General features: G+C 44.9%; 1 protein-coding gene across 9 annotated transcripts in view; it reads left to right on the forward strand.

The window, feature by feature from the left end:
* DGKG (diacylglycerol kinase gamma) overlaps positions 1 to 15,468 on the forward strand; it is a 237,372-nt gene extending 221,904 nt beyond the window's left edge. For 6 of the 9 annotated variants that reach the window (XM_066346986.1, XM_066346989.1, XM_066346990.1 and 3 more), the window contains one exon: positions 522 to 3,474. In XM_066346986.1, the coding sequence (XP_066203083.1) occupies positions 522 to 620 (99 nt within the window). In that variant the 3' untranslated portion in view covers positions 621 to 3,474. Of the gene's footprint in view, positions 1 to 521; positions 3,475 to 14,223 lie in introns of those variants that run through there. The other 3 variants (XR_010746779.1, XR_010746780.1, XR_010746781.1) reach the window with 3 other exon arrangements.
* The last annotated feature ends 1,584 nt before the right edge of the window (positions 15,469 to 17,052 follow it).

Below are 17,052 nucleotides of genomic sequence, written 5' to 3' on the forward strand. Positions count from 1 at the left end.
AAAGACTCACTTGGAACCTCTCCGAATGACATTGCTTAGGGCAGAGGTCAGACAGAGGTCAACCTTGAATTACTGGTTGACATCTGAGCAGGAGTGGCTAGGAGCAGTGCAGGCTGGGAATTTGAAGAACGAGGCTCTGGATATTCTGCCCCACTCGGTGTGACCTTGGCCCTCTATCCTGCAGAGGGGTTGAATGAGACTGTCTCTGAGGTCTCCTCCGTCTGTGACATTCTGAAAGTCTATGAATAGCAAGTGCAGAAGACAGGTGTGAGCTGAGTACCACGTGGGAAGCTCACACCTGTCTGTCCTCAGTGTTTCTGCCCTTCACTTCCAGCAGTGCCAAACTCAGGCCTCGCCTGGGCCCAGTTGCCCATTCTGAAGTGCTCTAAGGACTGGGAGCACTTCTGCATGGGGCTCCTTCCAGCCTGAAGCTAGCCTTCCTTCCTCTCTCTCAGACTCACTCTCCCATAGGCTACTGGGATTTGTGTGTTACTAACTCATTTCTGCCTCTTTGCTTTTAGATAAAAATTACTCACAAGAACCAAGCACCCATGATGATAGGACCTCCCCAGAAGAGCAGCTTCTTTTCGCTGAGGAGGAAGAGCCGTTCAAAAGACTAAATAATCTGCCAATGCTAGTTAAAGCAAGAGAGAAAAACTGTAACACACACAGACACACATAAACACACAAACACACACACACTCTTTCCTCTCTAACCAGTGGAAGCAAAGCCACCCTTCAGGAGAAAACCTGCACCCTGCCATACATTCTCAATATTTCAACAATGGACACACCCCAACAGAGCCAGTGACAATAGAACATCCTGAATGGTCTAACGGCCCACCAGGGTATGGTTGGCTCATGCAGCAACCTCCACATTCCCAAGGCCTTGAGTCAGACTTTCTGAGATTGAAGGAGAAGTCCTCCTTTCTTCCTACCAGCCTAGCAAGTTTCCTCATGGACACTCGCAAGGAGCAGGCTACAGGATTCCTGCCCATGGCAAGATCGGATGTGGCCAAGGGAAGGAGCGCCCGTTCCAGAGAACTTACACAAAGATCCCTCTGTAAAGAGACAAACGGCCTCCAATGCTCAGAGCAGAGCCGTTGGCAGGGCTCAGCAAGTGCACGCTGGTTTCTTGGTTGTCCTTCGAGCGACAGTGTCTCCCCGAACCTGCTGAGGAGGCAGAAAGGCTGTGGAAAGCTGTGTTTCCCTTCTCGGTTCTCTGCGCTGTCAGTGGGCACTTGTTATTTTCCCGAAGCTTCTCCTGGTGGCTGTGTTTGCTTAGAGACGGCTCCAGGAGCCCCTAGCGCTGCCTGCACAGCACACCTTAGATGTGGTATTTATTTTCTTAGTTCTGTGAACACCTGGGAGGGAAGGCAGAGAAACTGGAATTTATTTTTCAAATTGGTGTCATAATATTGTGTAAAAAGGGAAGAAGAAGAAGAAGAAAAAAAACACCACCAGCTTCATTCTTTTTCAAGCCAAAGCGTGTTTCCTGTTTGAGTTCCAGGCCCCGGTGGTGATCTATTCCTGAGGGCAGAGAAGTCTGGAGGGAAGGGCCGTTTGCTGAGGAGACGAGGAGACAGCCGCCCAGAGGTTCCCTCCTGCCTGTTTGCACCCAGCACTCCCAGAGTGTGACCTGAAGGCCCTGCTGGTGGTCTTCTGTGTGTGTACATATATGTAGCATATATATGTATATATATAAATATTTATTTACTGATGGACTTTTCCTGATTGAAAAAATATATGTAGTATAAGAATAGAGAATGGGAAAGATGAAGAAGGTTTTTACTCCCCCATTCCACCATTCCCTTGTCAAGACACATTGCCCTGTGGTGACCGTGAGACTTAAAGGAAATAAAAGTAACTTTTTAGAGAGAGACTAAGAATTCCTATTCTGGATCCTTAAAACAACCATGAAATATATGCTGAGCGAGATCTATTCTCCCATATGTCAGATAAAGAAGCTGAGTCTGAGAGAAGTTAAGAGACGTGTCCATGGTATCGTGGTTAATGTGGTTTGGGAATAGGTGCCACTTAAGGAGATATTCAATAGAGAAAACAGGCTAGCCATCTTGGAATAGGACCATTTCTGGTCACCAAGAAATGATTCCATTTGATCCAGGTTGCCCAGGAAGAATGAATGTGCAGTACACATGAGGATGGGACAAGCCCACATGAGAAAGCGAAGCCTTGTGATGCTTCCCAGAGATTCTCTCTGGCCTGAACTGGCGAAAAGCTGGTCTGGGGTTGAAGGCACCAGACAGATCATCAAACTCTCCACATGTTGACTCATCATGGTCATAGGAGTCTCTCAGTGTGAAAACAACCCTGGCTTCAGGGATAGCCTCCATGGAGAGTCACAGGAGGACTGAGGGACCTTCTGAAAGGCACTGCCAGCCAGTTCCCAGAGAGTCTCAACAGAGCTCAGCGGGCTTCATTCAGCTGCTGTTGGCATCACCCTCCTTTCCCGAAGGCAAATGTCTACGGAGCTTCTTTGATAGAAGAAACACTTGCCTAGGCACCTTTGCTCCCTCAGGCCTCAATCCCCTCAGATTTCTCACGAGGAAACCTGGGCCGCTGGACATTGCTCCACTAAGCTTCCTCTAATCTCCTCGCACTGGGTCCGGAGCTTTGCACAAGGAAGGGAAAATTAAGATTGCATGTGCAAATTGATTCTCACTCTGAAGAAAGCAGTCATCTAGGACCACGTAGGACAGTATTCAACTTAACAGTGCAGAGCACTGGTCAAGGGGAAACCAGGCCACGTGAAATGCCCCCTGCATGACAGCGTCCACGGTGATGGGACCAACAAGCTCCAGAATGGCAGCAGGTACTATCTTGGAAGCCACTTGGTTCTGAAACAAGCACAGGTTTGTGTTTGGGGTCACTGATTCTAAGGCATTTACAGAAGTCCCTGCATGTGTTTTCCAGCCCTGATCCCCCAACATTGAGGCTGTTGAGACATTGACACTGTGAACAGATGAAACTGATTCTCAAAGATTCACAACTCAGAGACTGGCCCTCTGCCCACTCTACTCTGGTGCATAGGATTTACAGTGTTGCTTGAGAGTCATGTCCAGAGTCTTCCTTAGAGCCAGAGTATAAGAGTATAACAAACTTGGGTGGAATAGCCATTCCAGTTTGTTACCTTCAATAAGCCTCGAGTTGTTGTTTTCTGAACTTGCACCTCATTATCCCTTAACTACTGTGGGGTTGGCTTCTTACTACAGAGTGCCTCAGCAAAGAGGACCTCACAGCAGCCTCGGAGGTTGGCAGAGAAGGTATTGTTATCATCCGAGTCTTAATAATGAGGAAAGCAAGGTTTACAGAGGTTTTAGTAACTTCCCAAAAATCACACCAGCAGCCTGGGGAGAATACAGTCCTCATTCCTCATCTTATTCTGATTCTGGCCCTGCTACAGACATGTTCTCACCTGCCCCCACACTCCTACCCCACTAGCAATAAAAAGAATAAAATAGGAAATCTTTGACACGTTGTGTTGTCCCTGGACTAATGGGCTAGGAGGAGTGCTTCATTATGACTTGGCCTTTGTGGTTTTCCTCCGGTGAGTTGAGAATTGAGATAGACTTAGTAGGATGATTATGTTTCAGGTCAGAGACCAGCTCTTCTCAAGAGAGTTCTTTCCACAGATGGAAAAGATATGTTAAAATTGCCAAATAAATTAGGAAATACTTGGCAGAACCTGGAAGAGCCTCCAGACTGGTGTTACATAACATGCATATACATTATACATATGCACATTATATAAGGTAACATAGTACTTAATGTGCTGTATATATTATGTAAATTACATATTTGTGAGTAATCATGATAAATATAGAGACCCACTAATCACTTTTTACACATACTCAGTGACAGATTAGGAAGTTTCTCTGCCAGAGAGTTTTAAAACGTACTCTCTCCTGCTGCTATCCTGCCAAAGAATAATTGCATCAACTTTTCCCATCTCTGTCCCCCTATCCTGCTGGCCAAAACTCTCGGTTACCTCCTGTCCCAGCTAGTACCTTCTGTGGAACGCTACCACAATTGGGATCCATAAAAATAGAATCACGGGGATGGGAAGGATCTAGATTCCCAGATAACCTATGTCACAGGCCTACCCCTCAATGTTCCCAGGCAGGTGGGTGCCTAATGCTAGAGTTAAAGGAAGAGAGCAGGGGAGGAGGAGAGGGAGGGCGGGAAGAAGAGTCTACCAACCCTCCAAGCGAGGAAATGTCATAGTGTTCCTTGGCCAACAATTCCAGGATCCAATAATCAATCAGGAAGTTATTTCAAACAGCATATCTGAAACCATAATAACCTAAAATATGCTTCACAAAAAACTAGAATCCATAGAATGCTCCATGGGAAAAAAAGAGTTCTGTGGTCAAACACTAGACCCCTTCTAGGAGATGCATAGAGAGGCTAACTCTAAGAACCACAGTAAAGAACCATAAAGACCTTTATTTCTCTGCCAACATCTATAGATTAAAAACGCTGCCATATGCCTACCATTTCTTCTTTTCATTTTGGAGGAAGTTGGGAACAATCAAGCAGAACATCCTCTGCAGTAATATTCCAAAAAGTACTTTTCTAGGACGAGGAGAGTCCATTCTTCGAAGACTCTTTCTTGTTACTTCTATGTGAATGTTTAACTATACTGCTCACAAAAATTAGGGGATATTTTATCGCTTCATATTCATTTTGAAACATGCCCTAATTTTTGTGAGCAGTACAATTTTATTGTTCCCATATTCCCATTGTTGTGCATGTCTTCAAGCAAGAACCAAGGATCTGGATTCTGGAAGGGGTTAGGAGAAAATATGATAGCTGCCAAGGGTCAGACTTCCTCTGTGTAGCTCCAGAGAACAGAACTAGGTTTAAAGAGCACAGTTGTAAAGAGGTCTATTTTTATTCAATTTGATGACTGCTTTTAGAGCTGACCTAATAAGAAAAGGGCTGCCTTGTGGGGGAAAGAACAGCCACCAGCTCTTTCAGGAAAAACCTTGACCCAGTTGGGTGGGAAACAAACAGTGGTTGATCTACCTTGTCCAAAAAGCTGTTGAGGCCCTGGACAGCTGGCTCAGTGGTAGAGTGTAGGCCCAGCATGTGGAAGTCCTAGGTTCGATTCTAGGTCAAGGCACACAGGAGAGGTGACCATTTGCTTCTCCACCCCTCCTTCTTCTTTTCTTTCTCACTCTCTTCCCCTTTCACAGCCATAACTCCATTGTTTCCAGCATATCTGCCGTGGGTGCTGAGGATGGCTCTGTAGAGCCTCCACCTCAAGTGCTAGAAATAGCTCCATTGCGAGCATGGCCCCAGATGGGCAGAGCACAGCCCCCAGACAGGGATTGCCGGGTGGGTCCCAGTCAGGGCTCATGCCGGAGTCTGTCTCTCTATCTTGGAATCTATCTCCTTTCACTTGGAAAAGAAGAATAAGGGAGGAAAAAAGCTGTTGAAGTGTTTTGTAGGCATTAATGTTAAGTCAATCAGTCTATTCCTTTTGAACAGAATATTTAGTATCTTTGTTTTCTGAAAGAATGAAGAATGACTCCCTGAGAGATTTCTGGATCAGTGGGTACTGATCAGTTAGGCCACACATAGGACTGGTCGGACTCATTGGTACCCTCAAGGGCAGCCAGAGGCAGTGATCTCTCCTTGGTTACTATGAGAATTAAAGGAGTGAGTTAAAATATGAAGAATAAAAATAACTTTGTATTTCTATTGGGGTCCATATTAGTAGTTTGGAATTTTTCTCCTAGTCACAAATACTGACCTGCAACTGACGTGCAATAACAATGAAAAAGAAACTATCCCACATCTCACTCAAGTTCCAGATTTTTTTAAAAAAGAGCAGAATTGTACAGAATTTCACATGGGCCCATTGTTTTTAGCTCATCTGACAGTTTACTCTTTTGGAGTTCATCATTCAACTTTCTATTACAGAAAGAAAACAGGAAAAGGAGAAAGTTTAAAAAAAATTCCAGTTATTGCTTACTGAGTGCAAGGCACTGTGTCAAGGTCTTTTCCTGGGCTATCCCATTCACTCCTTAGAGTAGCCTGTGATATTTCCCAGACAAGGAATTAGTATACAGAAAGGTGAAGTACCTTGTCCAAGGTCCAACAGATAGCAAGGGATAGAGCTGGGACTTGTCATGGATCTATCTCACATCAAAATGTATGCTTTTCTCCTATATTTTAGTGCCTCTAACATTCTTATATAACTATTTCCCACCCTACTATTATCCTGAGTGAGATCACATGGCATTGACAGATCGATTTCTTATCTGGTTAACCTCTGTATGGCCATCTAATAATGTTCCTAATTAAGAACTACCAGCGCTTGCCCACATTTAGACTCATCAAGCTCCGTGGACAACTGGAACCCAATACCTCCTGCTTGCAATCAAATTGGCAGTCATTCCTTAATCATCAATGTTTCAAATGTTAGCTGAATGGGACTCTGTTCCCAAGGCCTACATAATAGATTTTCTCTTTTAACTCTGTGAGTGGGAGAGCAGCAAGCACCGTCCTCAGACTGAAATGCCATGGTCAGCAGTGACCAGCCTGCTTGGGGAAGGAGGGCTGGGGCTGTGGAGGGCAGTCTCCAGCAGCAAGGTTCTGCATGTGATCCTCATTAGCGATCGGCGTGGGCTGGGCCATCTGTGTTCCACAGAACAGAATGGCAGGCTGCCTCTCAGATGCCAAGAGATGCTATCAAATGGGAAGATCCAGAAAGCTCACAAAACAGAGGGGAATTTTTCCTCATGGGCATTTCTGTGGAAAACCAGAGATACAGAAAACCAAAGGTGTTTGGAAATTAGTTGCTTAACTGGTTGGGCATTCCACCCTTGCTACCCCTTCATTCTTCATGTCCATAGTGCAGGGTGGCAAGCAGAGCCCTGCATACTAAACTCCCTTAGATGGAGCCCACGGTGAACCTGTGTTATCCTGAAATCTATGGATGCAATGGCAGGTGCATTACAGGAAGGCATCAGAGTTTGCCATTAAGCCTCCCAGTCAGGAGACCCTGCAAATAGAAGAGACCATTTAATTGAATGCTCAATGCAGATTCTAGAGAAGTAATCAGAAAAAGACTACTCTAAATGGGTCAGATCAGGAAAATGCAATTTGGAAGCAAAGAGGATAACATCTAACCCAGTATCTAACGTGTAGTAGCTAATGAGTAAATATTTGTTAAGTGAATTAATAGCTACAGTGAGTATAGCGAGTAGCTGTCCTTCTCCCTGGAATAGATAAGGGAAGGCAGTGGGGGAGTGGGGATGAAAGTTTTTTAACTAACAACTCAGGAACTTGAAACCACAGGATGTAGAGGGAGCTCATGGGGGCCTTTACCCAGACATCTGTTGAGTGATGGATACAGCTAAATATGGATCATCAAAGGGCTTTCTAGGTCACACAGAGGGCAGCTTCATGGTTCAGAAAATATGAAATTCAACTTGGACAGAAAGACAGAAATGTTTGCATTCTAGTTCTTCGAGATCGGGTCAGAATTGACAAAGAGTAAAAAGACAGCACGGAAGTGTAGTCCCAACACAGTCAGATATCCACATAATAAGATACAGGTTCATGAGATGAAAAGAGAATCTGATTTTTTTTAGCAGATTTATTTGGGCAAGGGAGGTGAGCATGAACACTATGGTCCAAAAATGGAAGAAAAGACTGAGAAATCTTTTTTAAAAAACACAAAACTTAAAGTTGAGTTAATGGTAAAATGGAAATGTGCAAGCATTGACAAAATTGTTGTTATTAAATAACAATTATCATTTATTGTTCAGTCCAAAGCCTATTACTTTTATAACCACTTTTCTTTTTCCTTTCCTTTCCTTTCCTTTCCTTTCCTTTCCTTTTCTTTCCTTTTCTTTTCTTTTCTTTCCTTTTTTTTAAAAAAGAGGCAGGGAGAGAGAGACAGGAACATCGAGTTTTCCTGTATGTGCCCTGACCAGGAATCAAACCAGCAACCTCTATGCTTTTTTTTCCCTCTTCTTTTTTCAAGTGAGAAGAGGGGAGATACAGAGACAGACTCCTGCATGTGCCCCAACCGGAATCCACCGGGCAACCCCCACTTGGGGCCGATACTTTGCCTATCTGGGGCCATGCTCACAACTGAGCTATTTTTAGCACCTGAGGCGGAGGCTCCACGGAGCCATCCTCAATACCTGGGGCCAATGTGCTCAAATTAATTGAGCCATGGCTGTGGGAGGGGAAGAAAGAGAGAGAAAGAGATATAAGAGGGGGTGGGGTGGAGAAGCAGAAGGTCACTTCTCCTGTGTGTCCTGACCAGGAATCAAAGCCAGACATCAACACACTGGGCCAACGCTCTACCACTGAGCCAACTGGCCAAAGTCAATCTCTGCACTTTTTATGACCACTTTTAAACTTCACAAGAACCTGATGAAATTAGTGCTATGTGATTCCCCATTTGACTAATGAGGAAACTGAGAAGCAGGGAAAACATCATAGCAGCAGATACAGAATTTAAATCAGTCAGTATCTGCCTTCCAAGTCCATGTCCATGCCTGTAGTGCCATCACTGATTCCTCTGAGCCTCAAGCATGGTGACAGGGATTTACTACCCCAAAACCAATCCCCTATGCATGACTTTCTTCCTTCTCAAACTGAAAATCCGAGTCTTTCTCATCCTTCTTCCACAGAGCAGAAGTGGTAAATATCATTCATTTGGGCACAGAGGCACACGCATGCATGCTTTACCCACCTCTTTCTTCTTAGGTCCTCTCTCCAAAGCACCAGTTTGGCCACATTCTAAGACTCCACTCAGAGAATAGACAGCCAACAATGAACACCTGGTGAAGAACTCAACCAGATCAGAGTATTCATATAATATGAAAGGTCATATTAAAAGATACACAAAGATCATATTAAAGTTCAAGAGCAGTGAAATGAGGTCAGGTAGACAAATATCTGATTTAGTAACTGACATCTAAAGGTAGAATGGAAATTTGAAGTGTCCTTTAAAAAATCTGTTAGATGAATCATAATTTGGGGTAAAAAGACTGCTTCTAGAATAAGGCAAAAAAAAAACCCTAAACTTTCTCCTTTCAAAAAAAAAATTTTTTTTAATGGAATCTTACTAAGAGTTTACAAGTTGAGGAATAATAAAATGGTGATTTCCTTTTACCTTAGACAGTACAAAAGGTAAGGAATTTATAAACCCCACAACAGATGTGTCAATCTGGAAGGAGATTCCAGAAAGTCAGCATTTTCTTTTGAGGGACCAGACAACAGTGTTTTCAAAGTAATTCATGAACTTTTTTTTTTTTGCCTTTTTAATTTTATTATTATTATTTTTAAGAAAACTAGTACCAATTGGTTACCAGAAAATGGCATGATCTTCAAGAAAAGAAAAAATTTGCTGGTGAATATTTCCTCTTTCCCCAACATTCTTGAGGCAAAAGGATTGAGAACTGGATCTTTTAACTTAGCCAACCATACGTGCACAGAGGGTTTTATAATGGAGGAGGCCACTGAATTGTTGTTTGAGGTTTGCTATCATCATACCAGGTACTAAGGTATATAAGAAACCTAAGAGGATTAAGCAATTTCCAACTCCCATCCCCTCCCCTCCCTATCAGCCTCCTGAAGCTCCCCATCCCCCACTGCCCTATTGAATATACTTCCCAGAATTAGAACATCTGGGAATAGTTTCTTTTTATTATAAATGTTTTCAAACATACAGAAAAGTAGAGCAATGAGTATAATGAGAACCCATATACCTGTCATTTAGATTCAACAATTGTTACCATTTTGCCCTATTTGTTTCATCTTTAATTTCACCAAAATATTTTAACATGACCCTAGCTGGATAACTCCACTGATTGGAGCATTGACTTGATATGCAGAGATTGCCAGCTTGATCCCTGCTCAGGGTACATACAGAAACAGATCAATTGAAAAAAAAGAATGTAAATATTTTAACATGAATTTATAGATATCATAATATCTCACACCAAAATATTACCCATACATCATTATGGAGGATCCTTTCTTAAGTGTTAAAGATTGTGTGTGTTCTCCACATTGCTGGAGAAAGATTTGAGGGTGGTGTATATATATGATCTCATTCATTTTTCAACTGACTGAATCCAGTTATCACCAATAGAAGTTAATCAGGATATCAAGCCATCATTTATAAGAGAAAAGTTCGGGGTAGAACCCAAGGAAGGATTTGGCTATATTCAAAATGTTTCTGACCGATCTGGAAAGAGGAAGGTAAAATCTCATGAACCAAATTCTCAAAAGACACTAAGTTGGGAAGTGTTATAAGCACTAATGATCCCGGAGAAAAAGTGCGAAGCACTTGGAGGAGTTAGAAATTTACCTGAACAGTGCATGCTCTTATTTTTGAAATAAATTTTTTTTAAAGCATCGGTAGTTACAGAGAGACTGGGCACAGTATTATTTTAGAGAAGTCTGACAGTGAAACATCATGTCTGCAGGTTCATTTAATCATATAAAATATCATCATCATTATTGCCCCCTTATGTGAAGGCTATGAAGCTAGACTGGGGGAGGGGTAAATTGCTGAGATGTACGGACAGATCCTCCCCCTTCTCTGGGGTTTAACTGAACTGCAAGTATGTCAAACCCCGAGATAACGTCTGGGAAGCCTGGTTGAGAAGCGTTGGCTCCCTAATGCAGGATGAGATTTTATTTTCAATTCACAAAGGGTAAGGGAAGCAGGTATCATCACACTTGCTCTGTGCTTAGCTGCTGAGGCCAGGGCATGCTGACTGCAGATGTTCTGGACAAGATCGCAGGCAAGGTGTTGGTTAGTTTGCTTGCAAAAGCCTACTGGCTTGGTGATTCTGCCAAACAAAAGGGAATCAGGTAAAATGAGTGACAGCAGGTTTCAGAATATCTAGCCTGTCTCAGTCAATAAATGAAGTGAGTTTCATAATCAAGAACAGCCTAGCTGGTGGCAAAAACTGGAAATCAAGACCCAACACTCAACCATGGCCTGATTCCCAGCCTGTGGCTGGCAGACCTAACTGAGCACTGATACGGCCTCCCACACAGAGGGAGAAAAGCTTTCCTACCCCTCCCCCCCCCCCCCCCCCCAGTGCACATCTTCATGCCTTTGGTGCATTAAACACCACCGCACCTTCCCTTTCCCCATGCCACTGCATTCAGAAGACCAAGCATCACCTTCTCCTTTCATGGCGTTGCTGCCACAAGGAATGAAGGTCGGTCTATGTTGACAAACATGGAAATGAACATTGTTTTCACCATTATGATAGTAGGAAGTGCGCCCCCTCTTTGGAAGAACACAATCTTCCCGGAGCTCCCTCTTCCAACTTAACCCTGGGCCCTGAAGCCCAGGATATGCTGATGAGCGTGAAAACACATGAGCTCACTGGAGCTTATGTAAGAGCTGCTGGCAGGCCTTTCCAGGAGATGGATGGCGGCTGGGGCTCTGCACACTCGTGTTGCCTTGTCTAGGCAATGTGATTTTTCTTTTCTCATCTCCTTGGAACAGAGAGGCTTACTTGTACTTCTGTGCCTTAGTTATTTGTAGCAGGGAGTCAAGGAAGCACAATGTTCCCTCCTATACTGCAGTGATTAAAACTGGCATAGCTTCCTGATAGGAAAAAATAAGTATTCCAAAGACCAAGTGCCCTTGCACGTGTTGAGCCCCCTTCATGGTGGTATAGCTCTTCTCCTTGGCTCTTTGGATCGCCGCAGAGGAGCAATGAGGAAAATAAAATGGGACCTGAGGACAGAAGCCTCCTTGATGTCTCAGAGAAATCCAGCTCGAATGTCCCTTCTGAGATGGTTGTGAACAGAGTCTAGCACTGAGAGGCATGAAATAGAAGGGAATTCCCATCTTCCCCCAAAGGAAAAATAAGGGACATTTATGGAAATCTGTCAGGTGTTCTCAAAGACAGGTCAGCTGCAGGAAATTGATCCTGCCTCTAATCAACATGGTGAGAACTCCAGTCCTTTCCCATACTCCATGTTCTTGAGAGCAAAAAGAAACTTTTAGGAGCTGTACTCAGGAAACTTAAAGACAAGGGAGGAGACAGAGGAGACAAGGGAAGACCATGAGCCCACCTCCAAGCTCAGTGCATGTTTTCTGTGGCTCCCAAGAGAAGAAGGGAAGATTTTAGGTCAGGATTTGGTTTCCTCTGGCCATTGAGGAAAATGGAGGACCTGAGAGGCCCTTTACATGATGCTCTACTCTGCTGCCTCAGTTACCCCAGCCTGGGCAGCCGGAGGCAGTGCCAGGGAAGAGCGACATCTCAGTCCGTGCCCGTTCCGAGGCTCCTTCCTGAGTCTCCCAGACCGCCTCCAAAGGGCCCCACCGAGGCTCCTTCCTGAGTCTCCCAGACCGCCTCCAAAGGGCCCCACCGAGGCTCCTTCCTGAGTCTCCCAGACCACCTCCAAAGGGCCCCACCGAGGCTCCTTCCTGAGTCTCCCAGACCGCCTCCAAAGGGCCCCACCGAGGCTCCTTCCTGAGTCTCCCAGACCGCCTCCAAAGGGCCCCACCGAGGCTCCTTCCTGAGTCTCCCAGACCGCCTCCAAAGGGCCCCGTGCCCGTTCCGAGGCTCCTTCCTGAGTCTCCCAGACCACCTCCAAAGGGCCCCACCGAGGCTCCTTCCTGAGTCTCCCAGACCACCTCCAAAGGGCCCCACCGCCCACCCAGCCTCAGGCCGCGAAGCGCACCCGTCAGCCTCAGCTCACACAGCGCCGTCTCTCACAGGAGGCCGCCTTTACTTCCCACCCTGACACCAACTAGCAACAGGGACCTGGGCAAGTCATCTTACATCTCAGTTTTCCTCATGTAAAGTGGAGCTGAAGAGTATGAGTAATACAAGTATTCACTTATTCATTGGTAATAATTTGTTGTTAAACAATGTCTCTTTGCCAGGCGCTGCTCCCTAACCTTACATGGTTCAATGCAGTCCTCTTCTTCTCCACCTTTCCCCCTCACATCTGTTCCTCTCAACCTCTCCTCACCCTCATGTCTGCTTCTTTCACTTTTTCTTCTTTTGGTTCTCTTTTCACCCCCATGATTCTATTTTTAGAGTGTTCGTACATAAAATCAGAGGATCAGAGTGCTCTTAAGGGGACACCTGCCTACTTTGTTATCTCCAGGCAAGTTTGTACTTAAAAGACCCAAGAAAGATCAGAGAACATCATCCAGAGCCCAATTTCAGGATGTATTCAAGTGTCGCACAATTTCTCCCACCAACAAATTGCCCTTAATGTCTAACTCAAACCCCTCTGTTTAATAATACTACTTTTTCTCTTTGCCTCTTGAGTCACATCTCAGGCATAAAGCATCTTTGTGAGTATAGAACTGCTGGAAAGTTTAACTCAGAATGGCAGAGTTGAACATCCAGATCATAAGTTTCCATGTAAAAACAACAGAATCAGGAACCATGAGAGGACTAGAGGCCATGGAAGTTAAAAGAGTTTAGCTTCTATAAATTCAACAAAAACAGAACAAGTAAGCAAAACCCACAAGCATAACCCAACTGGGGTCACAATTTCTGACAGACTATTTCAATTAACATGAAAAGTTCATTGAGCAGGGAGTTCTGGAATCATAGACCCCTCCTGTTGAAAATGTCCTTGTATAGATGTCATTGAGCCCAACCTTGCAGGCAGAGTTGGTAGCCAGCATAGCATAATGTCTGTGCTCTGGCAATTGTAGTTGAATAATGAATGGTGGTCATTCAGCATTGGTTCCTATATCACCATATACAGAATTCCTCTCCAAAGTCATTGTTTCAGATCCCTCGGTAACAGGCTAGCCAGGGCTACACTTGGAGAGTGCCTGATGCTCTAGATGTTGCCCTTTTTGATCTGTGGGAACCTGCCAAGGTAGCTTACAGTCTTGATAGAGGTTTTGTGTCTAGTGACTAGGTCACCGGACAAGAAGGCAGACTTCAAAACATGCAGCATTTTATTTCTTTATTTATTGTATAGATAGCAAGAGACAAGAGACTAAACTGAAAAGAAGAGGCTCCTACAGCAAGTTGTTGACCCAACTTATAGCACAGCTGCCTTTTTCCATAAATTGGGAAGAAGAACCTTTTGTGCCTGCCTCTCGGTTACAGTCGTCTCCAATGCTCGGTAGAGACCTCAGAGAAGTTGTTACTGTTAGCAAGTAATCACAATTCCAGGAAATCACCACCTACGGGGGTTCTGATGGATGATTTTCTCTCTTTGCAGAAAAGAAGTAGGACTCCTCTATCTTGGAAAAGTTCCCTCGAGGCTGCTGAGGAGGGGAGCCACTCCACACCCCATGATGGCGTGAGGGATGCAGAGCTTTGCCTGGGGAACAAGAGCAATCCAGGCAGTGGGCTGCATTCCTGTCTCAGCCACGGGCCTTGGACATGTCTTCCAGCCTTCTGGGACCGCTCTCCATCTGCCAAACAAGGAGACTCTAAAGACCTTCCCACTTCAATGATCTTGCCTTCACCTGGGGTAAATGCTGCGGCCATCGGAGAGGGAAGAGTCCTCATTCTCATAGGTTTCCCCTAGCCCTATGAACCCAGGAGGGCGACAGCCAGCCCTCAGCTAAGAATTGACCTTCACTCTTGAGCAGTGGTCCCCAACCACCAGGCCGCGGACCAGTACTGGTCTGTGGGCCATTTGGTACCAGTCTGCAGAGAAAGAATAAATAATTTACATTATTTCCATTTTATTTATATTTAAGCCTGAACGATGTTTTATTTTTTAAAAATGACCAGATTCCCTCTGTTACATCTGCCTAAGACTCACTCTTGATGCTGTCTCGGTCACGTGATACATTTATCCGTCCCACCCTAAAGGCCAGTCTGTGAAAATATTTTCTGACCTTAAACCGGTCCGTGGCCCAAAAATGGTTGGGAACCACTGCTCTTGAGGACTGATCATGTTCAAAAATCAACTGATTTGGGGGCCAACATGAAAAAAAAAACACTGCAAGAAAACTCTTTGATAAGCCCTCTACCTACATACACACTCATACACACACACATACGGACACACACACTCAAACCCTGAAATGTAACATTTTCCCTCTGTGTATCAAAACTATTTTAACCTTTCTAACTGCCACTGTGTTAGAAGAGAATTCAGTCTCATTAATGGAAAAGCACTGCTTCCTTCTAGGGAACTTAGTTAAACCTCAATGCTTGGGGGTGACTCTGGGCACAAGTTGAAGCTACAGCTCCTGATACACCTCAACTGCAGACCAGCTGAGACCAAGGCAGTAACTAGTTAGCACAGTGCCAGGGTCCAGATCCTTCCCTCCTTGCTGGTCCACCTCCACCGCCTCCCACCCGTAGATATGTTGTGCTGTAGTGGTGGTTGCCTGCTCCAGCCTGCCCATCTGCCTGCATAGAGTGCTGTGCACTTGTTCTGTAATGTACTGTGTGTATTATAAGTCCTGACTACGGTTTACTGCAAATAAAAATGACAGTAGATGGCTGACCTCTGACCTGCTGCTGGTTTCTTTTCATGCCATTGCTTGAGAAATCCAGAGTGATCAGCCACAGAGCACTAGAGACATTCACGCCCCTCTAGACTATTCTGTAACGTTTCCACAGTTGCCTGATGCCAAGGAGGTTCCACTGATATGCCAGGACTGGGAAGAATTGAAACTCACTGCTGCCAATTTTCCAGTGTTGAAGGAGGGTGAGAGGAAGCCAAAAATCGCATTAAATAAGCCTTTGCTAAGCATTATATATATATATATATATATATATATATATATATATATATATATATATATATGATCTCACTGACATCTGAAAACTCCCCTATGAAGTGGTTAGTATTTTATGGTAAGAAAACAAAGGTAATTAACTTGCTCAACAAGTAACACAATAAAGTAACTCATTTCTGTCTCTGTCATATCCCAACATTTCACGGTTTCTCCTCTAATCTCGTGTTTCTCCAAGTATGGCCCATGGACTGCTTACATCAGAAACACCTGAGCCCCAGATGCCTGGGCCCCACCTGGAACCCCTGAATCATGATCTCTGAGAGTAGGACCCTAACATCTGATATTTTATGATCTGGGCTGCAGAGAGACCCTTGTGCTCATGAAAGTTTGAGAACCACTGTACCACACCCTTCTGGAGGGCAGGAACTTTGGAGGGCAAAGTCAAGCCAGGGCTTTAGAACAACTTAGAAATTGGACTGTGGAGAAGAGCACCCTGAGACAGAAGAGACCCGGAGAGGAAGCAGGTCTGGGATGAAAGAGCAAATGGAAAAGGAAGGCGTGGGCTTCACATCAGAGTTGGCTGGCCCCTCTCCCCAGAATTTAGACCCCAGAAACAAGACCACATCTGCTCAGGCTGGTGCGACTAGGCAAAGAGGTGTGAGTTCAACACACCTGCCTCAGGGTCTGGAGCCTGCAGCGGGGCAGCAGCCCCGGAGGACGAGGCCAGGGGCGCTTGGCAGCTGCTTGCAGGCTCCCGCTGAATTTCTGACCCCTGCCTTTCTACCAAGACTGGCCTGGCAGGCCAGTTCTTTGGGAAGAGCCATAGCTGTTTTCTCTCCAGCTCCTCTTGCCTATTTGACTGGCTAGGTTCCAAAATCCCAGGAACTCACACCCTGAACTCAGTCTTCACACCCCTACTGTCATCCTCAGGGCTGGGCAAGGACTCTGGCCTCAGGGACCCCAACCAAAATGTTACTCACTCCTACCCATCCCTTCCACCTTCCACCTGGATCTGCCGAGTTCTATTCTTTGCCTCAGTCTAGGTGAAGATTTCTAAAGTGATGGTTGGGATGTTTGAGGTGGAGCACTGTGAATCAGAGGCATAATTGCTACTCAGGGACAGAACAGAATCCTGGATACAGCTCAGCTGCTCACCCCACTGGGGAGAGCCAGCTGTCCTCTCACCTCCCAGCTGCAACACTAGCTATGCGTGAAAAATATTTTCATCAAGAAAATGGCTTTTCTGGAGTCAAGAAAAAAAAATCTCTTACACTAAATCCGATATAACCAAATCAGCAAAACACTTAAATTACAACTCCAGAAAGTAGTTTATGACATAGAATTCTTAA

This window comes from Saccopteryx leptura, chromosome 8 (assembly GCF_036850995.1).
Source record: "Saccopteryx leptura isolate mSacLep1 chromosome 8, mSacLep1_pri_phased_curated, whole genome shotgun sequence".
Classification (NCBI taxonomy): domain Eukaryota; kingdom Metazoa; phylum Chordata; class Mammalia; order Chiroptera; family Emballonuridae; genus Saccopteryx; species Saccopteryx leptura.